General features: G+C 34.4%; 1 protein-coding gene across 7 annotated transcripts in view; it reads right to left on the bottom strand.

The window, feature by feature from the left end:
* Positions 1-20,290, bottom strand: part of CDH18 (cadherin 18) — a 1,107,073-nt gene that overhangs the window by 49,709 nt on the left and 1,037,074 nt on the right. For all 7 annotated transcript variants that reach the window (XM_032279054.1, XM_032279056.1, XM_032279053.1 and 4 more), the window contains one exon: positions 18,986-19,122. In XM_032279054.1, the coding sequence (XP_032134945.1) occupies positions 18,986-19,122 (137 nt within the window). The remainder of the gene's footprint in view (positions 1-18,985; positions 19,123-20,290) is intronic.

Raw genomic sequence — 20,290 nt, 5'->3', positions numbered from 1 at the left:
TTTCTACTTCTCTTTTTTCTATTAACTATATATATATATATATATATATACACACATATATATATATATATCTCTATATATATATATATATATATATATGTATATATCCACACACACACACACACACATTTTTTCCTTGTCTAAATATCATAAATGATTTTCTTATGTATTCCAATATCTCCCAATTTTAAGCAGACAAAAGCAATCTGTTTTAAAAATCTGGGGTAAGAATAATTTTGTAAGCTCCAGTCATAGGTATCATCAACTTTACTTTTTCCTGAGTAAATAACTCTGTTCTTTTCAGAGAAGGCAGGATTAAATGCAACTCCAGTGAAGTAAGAAACTCTGTTTTATAGGAAAGGATTCTGGAAAAACTGCAGCCTGAGGAGGAATTTGAATAAAAGAACAAGTAAACAGTTGACTGTTAACCTGCTGTCACCTCTCACTCTCCTACCTCTGCTTTGTCGCAGCTTTCCCCTGGAACTGGAAGATCTTTTCACTCATTCCACACTTAGGCACAGGGAACTAAATCCTTCTACTTCAAAGTAGACTCTTTTCATTATGACCTGATATGATTTTACATTCTTAATATACAATCACTATTCTGCAACAATGATTAAAAAGCATAGCATTTGGGATCAGGCAAATATCAGTATTTTCCGTAGACCTACTACCATTCTGTGTCCTGTAGGAGACCAAATTTAATCTTATCTTATTGATCATGTAACTCATGATACTGCCTGCCCAATCAGGGGCAACCATAGGAGTTATGAAAAACAAAATGTTAGAATAAGTTTAATGTAATTTCTGGTGCAAATTCAATACTGCTGTCTGTTACTAAAAGTAGGATGATGTATAAAATTGTGGCTGCGATATCAATCAGGGCTGAAAACTCACTATAGTTTTATAGCCACTTGTAGCCTTCTTGTGAACATTCTGGTGTTTTGTGTTATTAGATATTTCTATATTTGTGAATAGAAAAGTACCCATGGGTGTCTATATATTATTTCTCATGTCCTTGGGTTAATATTTTACCCTTTCAATGTCAATCACTCTATCTATACGATGTATTCATGGGATTTACAAACATTTCGCTAAAGCTAAAATTGAATCATTCCCTAAGGTCTTAAAACACTATTTCTATTATTGTTATTATTATTTTTAATTTGTGCTTCATTTCTAGAAAACAATTCTCATACTCTTTTGACAGGAGGGTAAATAAAATATGTTGAAATAATACAAACTTAAATATAAATTCTATTCTCAGTACTCTTCAGGAGCAAGAGCTTTGATAAGTAATTTGCAATTTATTGATGTGCCTTAATTATTTCATCTTTATGCCTATAATAAGATTTATTTGACTTGCCAGGTTGTGTTTTTGAGAGACAATTATGGTAGCTATGTCAACTTTATAATATTGAGCCTGGGAAACAGCAGAATGTACATCTTAATTGTTTCTGAATATTGAAACAGAAACAAAGCCGAAATACATGCATGTAATTTCCAACACAAACTATGCTATATAAAAATCATCTGTGCTTTATACAACATTAATACAACAGGGACTCACATCATCAGAGTGCCCCCTCTAGAAGCAGTGATACAGAGGAATTGTTATTCACTGCAAGGGCAAGCTGTATACTACAATATTTAGAGTATCTTTTATAACTTGAGAAACAATAAATTTTATCCAGTGATTACTTCTGGAAAGACCGATACGTGTGCAGCACTATGATAGGTTCTAGAGAACACAGAACAACAAAATATGCCATTCTTCCAGATTTCCCACTATCAACATTGAATGGAAAAAATAAATACTGTTTTTTTCTCAAATTTAATAACTTAAATGTTTAATTTACTTTTAGCCCAAAGCCATTATTATTTAAATATGTGTTGCCTCAACAATCTAAAACATATTTATTAGTATATGCCTACTAGGGAATTTGGTAGATTTCTAATCTGATTATTCATATTCTAAAATTAGCATTAAATATATTTGTCAGATACATAAATAGGTTAGTATATTTCCTATTATTTTGCAGTTTATTTTTCTAAAAATATGCTTTTATTGCTTTTTTTATGAAAATTCACTTAAAATGAAAAGCCTTATCTACTGCTGTAATAACAATTTACAGGGAATATGAATTTAAATAATCATATTTATAGCTGTCTAAGTTTCATAAATATCCATGAGAATAAAGATGGCTTATAAATTATATTTTTGATCTCTCTGATTTAATTTATATAAAATGATTTTCTTATAGGGAAATTTATAACTAAAATTATCCTCACTCTTTAGTATACTTACTGTGGGCTGATGCTGGAACATTTTAACATGTTTGGTAAATGTTTTGTTTGTTAACAAATATGTTTGGATTATTTTCTTTAATGAATATATAAAAATAAGCTTTGCAAACAGGTGCTCAAATGAAAACTTAAACTTTCTGCTTAAGTGCATTTATTTGATTTGAAATGAGAGCAGTTTTTCCATTTTAAAATCTTGTATTTGAAAGTCATATTTAAGTTTTAGGTAGAAAAAGTTTTAGGAAAAAAATCAATTAATACATATTATAAACTGCTTTATAATATTATTAAATCTATTTAAACAATAATTTACATGCAAAGCTCTAACAATGCCTGGTACATTCTGGTGCCACTAATATACCTCTTTCCTCTTTATTTCTTTGTATATTATTTAAATATTAGTTTAAAAACACATCACATAATATATTCAAAATAATTTGCTTTAATTGACCTGTAATTGATATGTATATCCTATATAATAAATTATTCCTTAAATATCTCTTTACTATAGTCACTTAAAAAGTTTTAAAATAGAGAATTCTGGGGATTTTATGTGATAGAAAGTGAAACCAACTCTAACTGTTTTAGGTCTCTTATTTCATAGTAAAGGAGCATAACATATGTGTAGAAATATTTCAAAAATTACAAAGCATATAGAAACACATTATACAAAATTTGTCCCATATATTTATTCAACTGTTGTCAGTTTATGATCAGTGATCTCATTAATTACATGGCTATCATACACATTCTAGATGGAAGTGAATTACTTAAAATGAATCTTGACTTTTTTCAAGACATTGTGTTGTTCCAGTTGCCTATAAGTCCTCCAATAATTCCTTATACATCATTAATATTATTGCCTGAGAGCAACATGAGTTGGAAGCTTTAAAACGTAAGCTGCGCCGTTCCTGTTGGGAATGAACACTTTGTTCCATTAATCAGAAGTATAAAATCAAAGTTATTTATCTCTACTTGAAAGTAATTACATTGAGATGATGTAAGGAATTTTGTTGATTATAAAATAAATGAAAAGTATGTATTCTATTCTTGTAAAAATGTCACAACTGGCCCACTCAATTATACAAGAGAATTGAACAAATATAACATTTGTTTTCTACTTTTTATAATAATTTTTTAATCTTTGCCTATTCATCTATAATGGCTGTGAACATTTCTATGTTTCATCTTTGTAGATTATACAGGATTTATCTTGTGATCCACTCTTATGCTGTCTTTTGCACTTGTAATTACAATCATGTTTTTAATGCTGTTTAGAACTTTACTAACAATTAGCTGGGCATGGTGGCACGTGCCTGTAATCCCAGCTACTCAGGAGGCTGAGGCAGGAGAATTGCCTGAACCCAGGAGACAGAGGTTGCGGTGAGCCAAGATCACGCCATTGCACTCCAGCCTGGGTAACAAGAGCGAGACTCTGTCTCAAAAAAAAAAAAGAACTTTACTAACAAAGTAGATTATAAGTTTATTCTTTCTTTTTCTAGGTGTGCCAGCTAATTATAATAAAAATTTTCTTATCAGATAGCATTAACATCAGAAAATAATAATGTTAATTAAAGCAAAACAGCTACTATGTAAAAGAATTAATAAAAATAATGATCCATATATATTTTAAATGTTTGTACGAAAATACTGGAATGCATAATTATTCACCAAACTGCAAGCTCTCAAGGTAGGAGTATGGCCGTAACTCTGAGAACAGATCTGTTGCTGTTCAGGGTTAAGGCCACCATTCTTGTAAAGATAACACACATTGAGTAATTTATGAAGTTATTTATGAAGTCCAACACTGATTGATTCTAAGTGAAGGAAGAACTTGAAGATTCTTTCAAGATATTAAGTGTAGCAACACTTCTGACTCTACAAAATTACCAGAGATTTTATAATTGCCTAATTGTTCTCCTTAATTGCAACATAATTTTAGCAAATCACTTTTAATAAGTCATAGGAAACTTTGAACTTAAAGTACATTACACAAATTCTGAATCCATTATGTGCATATATCCCATTATTTTGTTTAATATTTAAATAAATTACCTAATAAGAAGTTTGACTGGTTTGGAAATAAAGCTAAAGAAAAATCTACTCTGGTTAGGAAAGAGCAACTGATTAAAATTGGCCTGCCATCGCAAGGGACTAAAATGGAATAAAATATATAAAGTGGAAAATAGATAATGTGAGGAATACTTTCTGGGAGAAGAGAGCTACAAAAGCATAACCCCAGGACTTTCTTGGGCTTTGATAATACATTCATTATGACCAGGTGAGGGATATCCTAGGAAGAGAAGACTGATTGTTTAACATTTAAAGGTCAGTGAATATAATTCACTGCACACATTCAGTATACACAAAATAAAAGTTAACCAATACGACTTGTTTAACAAGAAATAAAGAACACTTAGCACATTACAAATAGAAGGGACTTTCTCAACCTGAATAAGTCTATTCACTAAAAACCTATAACTACGATCACCATTATCAAGGAATATTGAATGCTTTATCTCAATCAATCAGAAATAAACAGAAAGGTAAAGATACATGCTCTCAGAAATTCTCCTGAATACTATCTTTAGGGTTAAAGTAAGTAGTAAAAGAGGTAAAAGTTATGTAAATTGGTAAAATGAAAAACAAATTTATCTTCTTTCAGAGCCAGAATGATTATCTATGAAGAAAATATCATATAATGTACAAAAAAACTATAAGAATTATTAAAACAGTTTAGCAGTATCACAGGATATAATTTCAGTATTTATATGTATTTCTATAAGAATGAAAATAAAGATTTTAATATCTAATTTATGTAACAGGAATAAACATGAAAACAAATATGTGAAATATTTGTATGCTGAATTCTACATATATTGCTATGAGAAATGTTTAAAAGACCTAGATAACTGGAAACATACACTGTGTTTATTCATGGATAAAATGTTCAATAATGTTCATTGAGGTATCCATTCTCCCAAATGGAAAATTAGTTTCAATGTGATACCAATCAAAAATCCAACATTGCTGAATTATTTGATAAGCTGATTCTAAAAGTTTTATGCAATATAAAGTGTTGTAAAATAACCCATACTATTTCAAAATGAGAGAAGAAAAATGTGGGAGAACTCACACTATCTGATTTTGTGTCATTATAAAACTGTAGTAATCATAACACTGTAGGATTAGTATGCACATTGTCAGTGGTACCAACGAGAGTTTAGAAATTGATAAATAGGTAAATGCTCAAGTGTTTCTGGACAAAGTAGCCACAACAATTATTGAGAAAATGGTAGCATTTAGACAAATGGTGGAGCCATTGTAAATTCATATTAAAGAAAATTAATCTTGACCCTTACCACTCATTGTGTATAAGATAGGGCCTAAAAGAAGCCATAGATCTAAATAGAAAACCTCAAAGTTTAAATATATAAAACTAATAAAGGAAATTTTTTTTACCTTGTGTTTGGCAAAGAATTATTAGAAACACACACACACACACAAAACATAAAAAAAGACAATAAATAGTAATTTTCAAGAAAATATTATTTGAAAAACTCTTTAAATACAGTATTTATTAAAATAAAAAGGTAAGACACAAATATATGAATATATTCAAAAAATGAACATCTGATTAACTCAGATATCCACATATGTGAAAACTTCAAACTACAACAATAAAAATCTAGACAACTTCACAGAATTTTGCAAAATCCTGAACAGAAAATCCACCAAAGAAGAAAAGACAGATGGCACATGAAAATATTTTCAACATCACTTCTCTGTGGTGAAATGCAAATAAAAACAATAAGATGTCATTACATACTTATTAGAATGAGGGGAAAAAATACCCTGGCAACATATGTGAAGGACGTGAAGCAACTGCTGATGATAATGCAAAGTTGTATAGTCACTTTGGAAAGAAATTTGGCATGTTTTCATAAACTCAAACATGATATTTTGTTTAACAACCCTGCACCTAGCTATTTATCCAAGACAAGTTAAAATGTATGTTTTCTCACACAAACACACTCACACAAATTGAACTGGGCATGGTGACTCATGCCTGTAATCCCAGCACTTTGAGAGGCCGATGTGGGTGGATGACCTGAGGTCAGGAGTTCAAGACCAGTCTGGCCAACATGGTGAAACCCCATCTCTACTAAAGAAATACAAAAATTAGCTGGGTGTCATGATGGATGGCTGTAATACCAGCTACTTGGAAGGCTGAGGCAGGAGAATCAATTGAACCTGGAAGGTGGAGGTTGCAGTGAGCCGAGATCATGTCATTGCACTCCAGCCTGGGTGACAGGGTGAGACTCCATCTCAAAAAAAAAAAAAAAAAAAAAAAAAGATTGAAAATACTAATGGCAGTTTTATTCAGGACAGTTAAAAACTGGAAACAAGACATCATTCTATCAACTGTCTTGTAAATTTACAAAAAGAATGGTTCATGTATGTATACAAGGGGGTGATAATTCATAAGTACCTATGGATACAGAGGCGTGAACAAGTACCTAACACATAAGCTACCTGAAAAGAATGACTCAAAGGAGTCCACAGCCTCTACGTGTAATTCTCATTACACTTGAAAAAGGCAAAACTGTAGGTAGTTTCCAGGACTTGCAGTTGAGGGAAGAGAAATCACTTCAAATTTAACTTTTGTGGATGGTTATGGTAAGTGACTAGATGCCTCTGCAAAATTCATTATACTTTACATGTAAAAATGGTAATTTTACCAGGTAAATCGCTCCCCATGAAATTTGACTTGTTAACAAAGAGTGATGTATTCTGAGGCATTAAATTTGTAGCCAGTGTATCTCTTTTTTTCTGCCATTTAAAAAAAAAATCTTATACTTTCCTTTGACAAAATTTTTCTAATGCATCATACTAACAAACTTTTTTTCAATGAACTTCTGATAACAACACAACTTTATCAATGTATTGCTTCTCTTGAAATACTAAATATTATAAATTATTGAAAATATTTCGGCCGGGCACGGTGGCTCAAGCCTGTAATCCCAGCATTTTGGGAGGCCGAGGCGGGTGGATCACGAGGTCAAGAGATCGAGGCCATCCTGGTCAACATGGTGAAACCCCGTCTCTACTAAAAATACAAAAAATTAGCTGGGCATGGTGGTGCGTGCCTGTAATCCCAGCTACTCAAGAGGCTGAGGCAGGAGAATTACCTGAACCCAGGAGGCGGAGGTTGCAGTGAGCCGAGATCGCGCCATTGCAGTCCAGCCTGGGTAACAAGAGCGAAAACTCAGTCTCAAAAAAAAAAAAAAAGAAAATATTTCTCATTTATGCTTGTCACTGGGTTGTTGACACCCAGATGATTTGAAGTGATAGTTAAGAAGGGCCTTAGACATAATTTCTGATGATTAACGTTTTTATATTTTCATTTTCTCTACCTAGAACTAATGTAAAAACAGAAGATATTCCTTATCTTTAACCTTTTGTTGAGACAATATTTGTATATGTGTGAGTGTGTGTGTTTGTATCTTGGTTCATTCATTATAAGTGTTATATTTTCATTTATTTTGTACTATTTGATTTGACTTAGCAGTATGTGGTATCACTCATGATTTAAAAGGCACATTATGACAGCTAGCTGAATAGCAGGTTAAAGAAGCCTAAAGTTAGAACCTAAAGTGTCCAAAGGAAGCTAAGGTTAAGACTCAAAGAAACCTATTAAAATACCCAGGTAAGGGGTGGAGGTTGTTCAAAGCGGGGGTTGGAAATGAGACCAATGATAAGAAATGGTTGACTTATAAATAGTTTTTAAAGGTATAGCTGAATAAAGTTTCCAATGGATTAGATGTGGAATATGAGACGAGACAAATTACTGCATGGTCATTTTATATAAGCAATTGGAAGACTCTAGTCATCATTCCAAAGACAGATAAGACATCTCAGAAGATTGAGGGATAAATCAGATTTTACAGAGATTTACTTGCACCATGTCAAGTTTTAGACCTCCAGGAAGAGATATTAAAGCAGCTATTATGGAATTCAGGGGGAAGAATACCATTACAGCGGCAGATTAAAACTTGAGAGTTATTAAATCCTTAAGAATGAATGAAATCACCTTTTCAACAACCCAAGATACATTTGAAGTCTAAAAACTGGTACCCCACAATTCAATAAATAGAGAAGTGAGAATGAACTATACAACATGCAGAAAGAAGTCAATGAAAGATGGAGTTAATCAAAGGGATATTATGTCCTTAAGCCAAAGAAAGAGGCTTTTTCTTGAAAGAGCTGTTAATCGTACCAAATGTTGATGCTTTGCTGAGTAGAGAAATGAGAATTAGGCATTGGATTTTGTGATATGGAGGATGAGAATGATTGTGTTGAAGTAGCGAAGTCAGGAGTCTTTTAGAGTGGATACAAAACAGCATGGGGGAAAAGAAAGTACAAACTGTGAATAGAGTAAATTATCTCAAAAAGTTTTTCAGTAAAAGGAATGAGATAATAGTTTTACCTGGAGGACAATATTAGATCAAGAGATGTTTTCAGGTTTTGTTTGCTTGGTATGAATTAATTTTATTTACAGATAGGAAATAAAGCATGTTTTTGAGGAAAGGGAATCATGCATTAGACAGTGAAATTTGAGAATTCGGAAAAAGGATGAAATAGAACATTGTCTCACAGCAGACAAAAACAGGATAAGGTCATGTGAAGGAGTGGTCATGGACTTGGCATGGACAGTATATTTCCGGAACCTGAAGGAAGCCATGTTTATAGATATCAATATCCACTGGCTAGGTTGGTAGATAAGATGGCAGAGGAATATGGAAATCCTTTTCTGATTGTCCTTATTTTATAAGTCTTTGGAGAATCAATGTTATCTAATAAAATACATGTAAGGAAACTGGGAGAGGTTTTGGAAATTTAAAGAGAGGAAACATATAAAATAAATATCTAGCAATGTTGCATAAAATTGAGCAATTAGAAGTTTTTTTTTGAATAAAGAAACTTGTTCTAATTGTCTTACAACATGATACACTGGGATTTTGCAATTAATAAGGCATCAACTGTATTGGCATATTAAGTAAACGTGGTGGCTATTGTGATTGTCTCAACAAATTACTCCTTATTGTGTAGAACCTAAAAAGTTTGAAAGGAGCTAACTATGAGTAATAATAAAAATATAGCCCTGACGGTCATGAGTCAATGTCCATATGCCTTATATTTTGCCACAGTAATTTATCCCTTATAGGAAAGTTTCATGTATTAAATAAATGTTTTAAGGCAGTGAAAGGAGATTAATACAAAAAATAACCTAAAGCAGCAACATTTTTAACAGCTATGTAAAATGACAATCTGTCTCCCAGGTTGTGAATGAGGAAGCATGAACCCCAACTTTGGCATGACTCATCTTATTACCATGTTACAAGTTAACATAGTATTTGTTACTTGTTACTATAATATAACAACACAAAGGAAAAAGATGACATTAAAAAAATCAGAAAATAAAAAATCAGAGAGAAATGGAGACAGAGACTTGATTAAAGCAAACTCAAAGCCTAATTTACCTATGAACTTTACAAATACATGAGCCAATAATTCTCTTAAATTTGAGACCAAATTGAAATATTTTTACTTGTGTGCTTTTTATATATAAATGAAAACATTCTAACAAATTATGTAGCCACCTCCAAGATGACACCAATTACTCCATCCTGGTATTCATATCCTTGTATAATGGTTTTCCATATTTAATAAGGTTGGCCAATTTACATACAATATTGCAGAAGTAACAATGTGTAATTTCTGAGGTTAGGTAATAAAGAAGATGATTACCTCCAGGTCACTCATTCTTGGATAACTGACTCTGAGTTGGCCAGCTGCCATGACAATGAAGACACTCAGCAATCCTACGAAGGAGTCCATGACGAGAAAAACTGACTTTTTTTGCCAAAACTCGGCCCCAACTTGCTAGCTGTGTGAGACATGTAGGAAGCATTTCCCCCAGGCCCAGTCACATTTTGAAATGATTACAGCCCTAATCAAAATCTTGGTGGCAACCTCTTGAATACCTCTGAAACTGAATCACCCATGTAAGCTGTTCCTTTATTGCTGACCCAAAGAAACTGCATAACACACTATTGTCTATTGATGTTTTCTGTTATTACATTATGAAGTAATCTGTTACATGGCAATAGGTAACTAATGCATTGATACATATATGTGTTCACAGCATTTCTGAAAAGTATTTTTTGATGACTTTTGACCATTGGTTAAGGCAATAACGAATTCTTTCTGTGCTATTCCCTTTGTGTGCTAAGAAAAAGTGCCAAGTAGGATCTCTTTGTGTGCTAAGGGAAATTGCTAATACAAACACATTTGTGGAAGACAAATTACACACATCAAAATAAGCACACTGATAATAACAAAATAATGTTTAGAAGCTACAGGGACTTAAAAATACTCACTCTGAGGTAATGGGTTTTTATATTGTTAGATACAGCTGCTAACAAAAAATAATTTCAAATTAAAAGGCAACAAGGAATACTCTCACCAAGTCTAAATTTCATTTGTATCATCTGACATTAACAGTTGGGTTACAATCAAAATTTGTGGATTCTAATCTTTGCATATGTTTCCAAGAGAGTTGAGAAAAAATAAATGAGTCAATGAATAAGAAGATACAAACATTGGTTTGTGGACAATGGTTATGTATACAACCTTTATAAAGAAAAAGTGAAACAGTGAGCTGAAGCAATGCATACAATATGCAACTTTTATTGTTTCATTTGTAAATTCTGATAACAGCAGAAGCTTTCAGACACATTGAACGTTTCAATAAAGTATTATCTCAATAAAGTATTATTTATGTGTTTAACAAAATGTACTAACCATGTTCTATATACCAAGACTTTCCCTAATTATTTGACAATACTATGATGCACAAGGCTAAGTTAAACCTGGTTTCTAAACTTGAGATGGTTACAAACCTATAGAGGTGAAAAAATACTACAGTGAAATGCGATACGTGCTAAACTTAATGCACAATTACAACGTTTAACTGTGGAAGAAAAGAACTGTGGATTTTTGTCTAAGATGTCGCAAAAAAACTTACAGATGTGACATTTGAAATAGTCCTTACAAGTAAATAACTTTGTAAAGCAGAGCAAAATGAAAGATGAAAGGATTATGAAATTGTTGAAAAAAACCTGGCCTGCTTGGGGTCTATGACTAAAAGCATAATACACATTTTTCAGAGGGTTAAGCTAAAAACAGAAAGGGCTGTGTTTTTGTTTGTTTGTTTTTGTTTTGTTTTGTTTTTGGGGGGGGCTGAGTTTTGTGAAGAAAATCCATACATGTGTAGTTTATTTCTTAGACAATCAGGAAACGTGTGTGTATCTCTGTGCATGTGTTTGTCATAGGATTAGAACTAAATGGAGCTGTGAGTTAAATAAAATTGTGGTTAGAAACAATGTTCCTTAACCTTAACCTTAACTTTACAATAGATTCACATAGGGCAATGGTCCCTAAATGGTGCCTTTGCATGAATTAGAAACACATGGAAGGCCTGAAAACCAGGGTTTCTGGGCCTCAGCCACAGAGTGTCCGATTCACTAGATCCGGGCTAAGGTCTGAGGATCTTCATTAAGTTCCCACTGAACACACTTTGAGAGCATGCACACACTACACATACACACTACACAGACACACAAACACACACACACACACACACACACACACCCTCCCTCTTGCTCTGTTTCTTTGGAGAATCCTAATACATGAATTCAGGCACAGGAATCAGAAGAGAATAAATGCAGGCAACCTTTACTCATCTTTCACCTCATGTCTGAATCCATGCCTTATCCCCTCTACGAAACCTTCGCTGATCCTCGTAGAGTGATTAAACTATCAACCAGTTTTGTAGTCCCGAAAATATCTTTCATCCCTAGAAAATCCTGTTGCTGCAGTAATTTTCCATGATGCAATTATCTGCTTACCTTGTCTTAGGAATGACATCCAAATGCCTCAAAGGCAAAATAACCTTCTCAATATCCATAGTGTCTACAACACCACACTGACCAGTAAGTATCATTTATTAGTATATTCTGCATGAGTTATTTGAAAGATGCTTTAGAATAGAGATGATAAATTCCACAATACCAAAATACTGAAATGGTAGCTAAAATATAGAAAATTTTAAGAGGTAAAAGAATGATGAATATAGTCGAATGTCATAAACAAATGAGGGAATGATAAAAGTAAAAAGGACTGATTGGTTTTGGTTACTAGGCAGTCAGTATATTTATTGTAGGTCCTAACAAAGAGTTAGGATAAAAATATGCATAATATGTATTATACCTGGGATGCATAAAGTGAAAATTGAGTGACAGCATGTAGGTTTGAAGAAAAGTTTATTATCCAGTAAGAATCACATAGCCATTGGAGAAGAGCCCATCCCAGCTGCCACATGATCCCAGCCTTGTGAGACCTTCGGTAGAGAACTCAGTCGAGCCAACCTGGGCTTCTGACCTACAGAAACCATAGTATTAATCTGTTATAGAACAACAGAAAATAATTCAAATTACCAAACAGTTGTATTATGCATTGCATAGTGGGAAGACTGTATTACCCACAGCAGAAATATTCTATAGGTCTTTACTTAGAAAGTACTTTTCCCCCAAAATTGTGATATATGATGAGAATAAAACACCTTCTAGGTCCCTGACCATAGACAACATCTTGAATTGATCATACTCACAATGCCATCTTTACAACTGTAAAAGCCAATTTATATCATAATATGAATTTCAAAAATAAATAACAAAATAAATCTTAGGGAGCTAAAATAACCTGACCAATGATTGAGCTCAACAAACATCAGCTTCCCTGGAGAGCCATATTAGAATAAGCACAGATGTAGGAACCAGAATATTTATGTTGATATCTTGTACGACCCTGAAACATGGCCTACTCACAACGAAGAAGGAGCACTGGTTTCCCCTTACCCTCATTCATTCCTAAATTATGCTGCAATGCCTCACCTGCCCAGAGGAGGCACCTTTCTCTGGCTAGTATAAACCCCAGGTAGGCTAAAACACTACTTACAAACATTCACTACTAAATATCATCTCATAAAACAACGGGCTCCTCAGAAACTGTACATTAAGAAGATTTTTTTTTTTTTTTGAGACAGGGTCTCACTCTGTCACCAGACACCAGGCTGGAGTGCAGTGGCACAATCTCAGCTCACTGCAACCTCCACCTCCCGGGTTCAAGCAATTCTCCTGCCTCAGCCTCCAGAGTAGCTGGGACTACAGGCACACGCCACCACGCCCAGCTAATTTTTGTATATTTAGTAGGGCCGGGTTTCACCATATTGGCCAGGATGGTCTCGATCTCTTGACCTCGTGATCTGCCCACCTTGGCCTCCCAAAGTGCCAAGAAGATTTTTAAAAAAAATTTTTTTAAATTTGAACAGCTACCCTTCCTAAACAGATTACATCAGAAAAAATTAGGGTAACACAGTTGATGTTGAGGTTAAGTTTGACAAATCAATTGTACATGGAAGTGTTCCTGATGACATTAACAGGCAACTAAGCCAAACAATCAGTGCATGCATTTCATTTCTAAATACAGTCTCCTAACATGGCTATAAAATCTTTACTAGTCTCATTCTTTCTATACACCAGTTTATGATGATTAGAATTAAATTATGTTTTCGTAATGCTCATTGAAGTGTTCTCCAAGGTTGTTTTATTACCACTTAAAAATTCAGAAAGTTACAATTTACTGTACTGCTTTACTTTGTAGATACAGATGAATCCCCATATGAAGTATTAGCCCATAATAAAAATATACCTATATCTAACCAAGTAAGTATATAATTAGGATGTTACTCAGTAAAAACAGGCATTTATTTTGGTGATGATTGCAAATAACATAATTTTCACGAATGCATGAACTCACATATATTCATAAATTACTTTCTATTTGAAGTGAGGTAATGAATAAAAACTAATGTAAAGCATGGCTTCTGATTGAAATGCTTCCTGGAGTTGATTCTCTTTTCTGAAGAATTAGCTTAATGCCCTATTAGTCTGTTCTCACACTGCTAATAAAGACCTAACTGAGGCTGGGGAGGCTTCCCAGTCATGGCGGAAGGCAAAGGAGAAGCAAAGTCACATCTCACATGGCAGCAGGCAAGAGAAAGACTGTGTAGAACTCCCCTTTATGAAATTATCAGATCTTATGAGGCTTATTCACTATTACCAGAACAGCAGGGAAAAAGATACACTCCATGATTCAGTTACCTCCCACCAGCCCCCTCCCACAACATGTGGGAATCATGAGAGCTTAATTCAAGATGAAATTTGGGTGGGGACACAGCTAAACCATATCATTCCACCCTTGGCCCCCCCCACCACAACTCCTGTCATAATATTTCAAAACCAATCACGCCTTCCCAACAGTCTGCCAAAGTCTTAACTCATTTCAGCATTCATACAAAAGTCTACAGTCCAAAGTCTCACCTGAGACAAGGCAAGTCCCTTCTGCCTATAAGCCTGGAAAATCAAAAGCAAATAAGTTATTTTCTAAACACAGTGGGGATACAGGCATTAGGTAAACATAGCCATTTCAAATGGGAGAAATTGGCGAAAATGAAGGAGCTACAGGCCCCATGCAAGTCTGAAATCCAGCGGGGCAGTCAAACCTTAAAATTCCAAATGATCTCCTTTGACTTCATGTCTCACATCTGGGTTATGCTTATGCAAGAGGTGGGCTCCTACGGCCTTGTGCAGGTCCACCCCTGTGGCTCTGCAGGGTACAAGACCCCTCCTAGCTGCTTTGATGGCTGGCATTGAGTTTTTGTGGCTTTTTCAGGTATGCAGTGCAACCTGTCCGTGGATCTAGCATTCTGGGCTCTGGAGGACATTGACCCTCTTCTCACAGCTCCACTAGGAAGTGCCCTAGTGGAAATTCTGTGTGGGGGTTTGCACCCCACATTTCCCTTCTGTACTGCTCTAGCACAGGTTCTCCATGAGGACCCAACCCTGAAGCAAACTTCTGCCTGGATGTCCATGGGTTTCCACACATTCTCTGAAATCTAGGAGGAGATTCCCAAACCTCATTTCCTGACTTCTATGTACCCGCAGACTCAACCCCATGTGTAAGCTGCCAAGGCTTAGGGCTTGCACCCTCTGAAGTCACTACCTGAGCATACCTTGGCCCCTTTTAGCCACAGCTGGTGGGACTGGGATGCAGGGCATCAAGTACCTAGACTGCAGACAGCAGTGGAGCCCTGGGCCCAGGCTATGCAACAATATTTCTCTCCTAGGCCTCTGGGTCTGTGATGGGAGGGTCAGCTGTGAAGGTCTCTGAGATGTTCTGGAGACATGTCCTCCCATTGTCCAGATGTTCAACATTTGGCTCCTTGTTACTTACACTTTCTTCAGCAGGCTTGAATTTCTCCCCAGTAAATAGGTTTTTCTTTTCTACCTCATCATCAGGCTATAAATTTTCAAACCTTTTATGCTCTGCTTCCTCTTGAACTCTTTGCGGTATAGAGATTTCTTTCACCAGATACTCCAAATCAAATCTCAAGTTCAAAGTTCCACAGACCTCCAGGCAGGGGCAAAAACTGCTAGTCTCTGCTAAAGCACAACAAGAGTCAACTTTGCTCCAGTTCCCAACAAATTCCTTATCTCCATCTGAGATCACACCCCCCTGGACTTTATTGTTTATATCATTTTGGTCCAAGCCATTCAACACGTGTCTGGGAAGTTCCAAACTTTCCAACATCTTCCTGTCTTCTGAGACTTCCAAGTCTCTAGGAAGTTAAAATCTTTCCCATATTTTCTTATCTTCTTCTGAGCCATCCAAACTGTTTCAACCTCTGCATGTTACCCGGTTCGAATGTCACTTCCACATTTTCAAGCATCTTTACAGCACTACCCCACTCTACAGGTATCAATTTACTGTATTAGTCTGTTCTCACACTTCTTATAAAGACATACCTGAGACTGAGTAATTTATAAAGAGGGTGGTTTAATGGACTTATAGTTTCATATGTCTGGGAAGGCCTCACAATCATGAACGAAGGTAAAGGAGAAGGAAAATCACATATTACATAGTGGCAGGCAAGAAAGAGTGTGTGTGCAGGAGAAATTCCCTTTATATATCCATCAGATCGCCTCAGGCTTATTCACTGTCATGAAAGCAGCATGGGAAAGACCGACTTCCGTGATTCAATTACATCCGATTGGGTCCCTCCAGTGACATGTGGGAATTATACGAACTAAAATTCATGATGAGATATGGGTGAGGACACAATCAAATTATATCGGCATTATAATTTTTTTCTTGGCTATGTAATTCCATTCATTCCTTTATTTCTTAATTGATTTTTAATCAGCTGTTATTATTTAACCACCATTTGTTCTTCTGCTACTAAGGATTCACAATTGCTAAACTAGCCTGGCTATTTTGAAGATAAAAATAAACAGAAATTATTACAAATAAATTCACTTATGGATTCTTTATACACCCCTTTAAAAGTAATTAGTGAAAGGTTATTTTTACAGAGATGTTATGTTGAAAAACTAATCCAAATGGAAGCCACTTGAACTAATTTTGCAGACACCAAAACCCAAGTAAAAAGACTGGAGTAGCCTGATGATTGCGACATAACTAAGGGCAATAGAAGCATGCATAAACCACAGTGCAATACCACCTCCTACCCACTAGAATGGCTATAAAAAGACAGATAGTAATAAATGCTGGTGGAAATTTGAAGAAACTGGAAACCATATTGCTGTCAGGAATGTAAAACAGTGCATCCACTTGGGAAAACAATCTGGCAGTTCATCCAGTGATCACACATGGAGTTATCATATGAGTTACTGGCAATTTCACTTCAAGGCATATACTCAAGAGAAATAAAAACATTTCCACAACAACTTTTACAAAAATGCCTAAAAATATTATTATATTAGGAAAATAATGGAAACCAGATGAAATTTTGTCAAATAAAGAATGGATAAATATGTGGTATATCCATACATTAGAACAGCTTTTGACAATAAAAAAATGAAATAAAATAAAATAAAATTAAAAAATGAAATACCGATGACACATACTATAATATGGATAAACATTTAACACATGATGCTAAATGACATAAACCTTTCACAAAGGACTACATATTATATGATACCTTTTTATAATATAGCAGGCAAATTTATGGAGACAGAAAGTAGATTAATGACTCCCTGAATTAAGGTGAGAGAATGTGTCGTATTATGACTAAGCAATGCAGAATTTCTTTTTGGAGTAATACAAATGTTCTGAAATTCGTTGTGGTAATGGATGTACAACTCTGTGAATAGAAACCATTGAGTTATACACTTTAAAGGGGTGCATTTTATGCTATGTGAACTATATATCAATGAATCTGTTAAAATTTTTAATGTTTTAGGCCCTCTGGAAGAAAAACAGAACATGATTTTATTTTACGTGGCACTATTTTTAAATGTGAAGTATTTTTGTTTGTTTTTTTGAGACAGATTCTTGCTCTGTTACCCAGGCTGGAGTGCAGTGGCATGATCTCGGCTCACTGCAACCTCTGACTCCTGGGTTCGAACTATTCTCCTGCCTCAGCCTCCTAAGTAACTGGGATTACAGGCACCCACCACCACCCACCTGGCTAATTTTTGCATTTTTAGTAGAGACAGGTTTTCACCATGTGGGCCAGGCTAGTCTAGAACTCCTGACTTCGTGATCCGCCCACCTTGGCCTCCCAAAATGCTGGGATTACAGGTGCAAGCCCCTGCACGCTGCCAAAATGTGAAGTATTCTTAATCTCTAATATATTCATAGTTTTCTCTTGAATAAATCAAAACATTTCCTAAATGTATGTATAACTTCTGCATACAGTTTTAAAGTGAGGATAATTGGTACATTTGGTCTACTTACAAATGTGTTAAAAAAAAAAAAAAACTTTATTGTCATGACAATGGATTAGTTTTCTGAAAGTTATATTCTAATTTCATTTAACACAGTCATATTTACCTTTATGACTCCCAAAGTATTACTGATATCTATGTTTGTTGTTTCCTGATCTTAGGTGTTTATCACAATGCAATACTCTGGGTGGAGGTAGAACAAGAGTCACCCTCAGCTTTAGATCATGTACTTCACTTGAAAACAGCCTAGACCTGGCTGTTGAAATTCCAAGAATTATCTTTTTACTGTAAGTTCTATAAGTGTTTTTGAAACTTGAGCAGAGGTTTTATATTGATAAAATAATCAGTATGTAATTTGAAATTTTTATTTCTTTCTTTTTTCCTAAACTACCACACAAATGAGGTACTCTTCTTCCAATGAATTGATAGCTTAAGTAAAGCAAAAACAAATGAAAAAGCACATCTCACAATTAGAAGGAGAACCAAATGCCCTTAACTCAAGGATGAAGCATAAGTGTTCTGTGATACCAATTTTTCCATCACCATACCAGTGTTACAGTAAGAAGGAAGAAATAAGACTTATTCACTCTATCTGATAAGGATAAATTACATCTAATACCTCTATTTACTCTCCTAGATCCTGATACCAAAATTAAAGATTGTGAGGGCCCTGCTCTTAAGGAAATTTCAGTATGTCTTCTTGTATAAGGGACATCTTTTACTGTGAAAGATGAAAGAGTTACCATTTTCTGAAGCAGTGACTGTGATATTGTACCATGGAGTTTCTTCTCTGTCAAGAACCTTTGTAGTCTTAATGGTTCCAGTATTGGCATCAATGTTGAAAAATCTGTCATCTTCAGCATTGTAGTTGATGAAGTATCTAGAGAAAAAAAGAATTTTTTTTTACTTGATGCTATAATGAAGAAAATACAACTGAACCAAGGGAAGGATTATATCCAAATACATTAAAATATCCAAATATATTTTTTAATTCTATATTTGATTTACATGACAACTTTACATTTTTGTAGAATTTATATCAATTATTCTTATCTGTCAGTCTTTAATTCTAAGTTCAATTATGAAGTCAAAAAATAATTTTATAAGATCTTACCAAATTTTGTGAAAAGTAGATAATAGAAACACGGTGATTAATGAAGGAAAGAACAGAAGAACTCACCTCTTGGAAGCCTATAATACATTTAATGAAAAAAAATTAAACCTGCAATGAAAATTCTCATTGCTATTATCCAAAAAAATTTGAATCCTTGGAGAAGTCAGAGAGGAATTTGTCTTGAAATTTCATTGTAGCTAAGGTTTAAAGATAAATATATAAAATGAAAACAAAAGATTTATATTGTTAACACTGTACCTCTATCACAGTTCAACTAAGCCCTTGTTTAGTCAAAGAATGAGATAAAAAAAATAAAGATAGTATAGGGAACACATTTTTTTCCCCTCTTCAATTCATGTAATTTTGCAGGATTCTCTCATATTGGGTTAGATTTCAGCTTATTTTGCGATCAAATGAGCTGAAAGTGATGATGTCTGTCTTCTTTCTGGGTGTAGGTTTCATGAGACTTTGTATGTTTCCTTGTAGGCTATGCCACTGCCATAAGAATAGCATGCTTGGACTAATTAACTTGTCCTAGCATGAGGAAGGGAAACACATGGGCAAAGTTGTCCCAATTAAGGTTCTCAACCTAGTGTAGATCAATCTAGTAAATGTGTAGATGCATGATTGAGTGTTTCAGAGATTAAACAGAGCTGGCATCAAAAACTATCCTAATTCAGCTAGCCCTCAGCTAATCCACAGACACATACAGTACAGTTAGACATAGCTTTTTTTTTTAAGACCTCTGAGTTTTGGAGTTACGTGTTATTTAGCAATAGCTGATTAACGTGTCTGTGAATAAATACTATTAAACAATTATATGTTCTAGAAAAGCTTCAGACTACTTATACAACTTTTTAAGAAGAGAAATATTCTATTCTCTCCTAAAGCCTCTAATGCTTTTTTCTCTTTTCAAATCTAAGCTTAAGTAATA

This window comes from Sapajus apella, unplaced genomic scaffold, assembly GCF_009761245.1.
Source record: "Sapajus apella isolate SASKATOON/1434 unplaced genomic scaffold, GSC_monkey_1.0 scaffold11, whole genome shotgun sequence".
Taxonomy (NCBI): domain Eukaryota; kingdom Metazoa; phylum Chordata; class Mammalia; order Primates; family Cebidae; genus Sapajus; species Sapajus apella.
The sequence above is the reverse complement of the archived record's forward strand: the minus strand, read 5'-3'. Positions and strand labels throughout refer to the sequence as shown.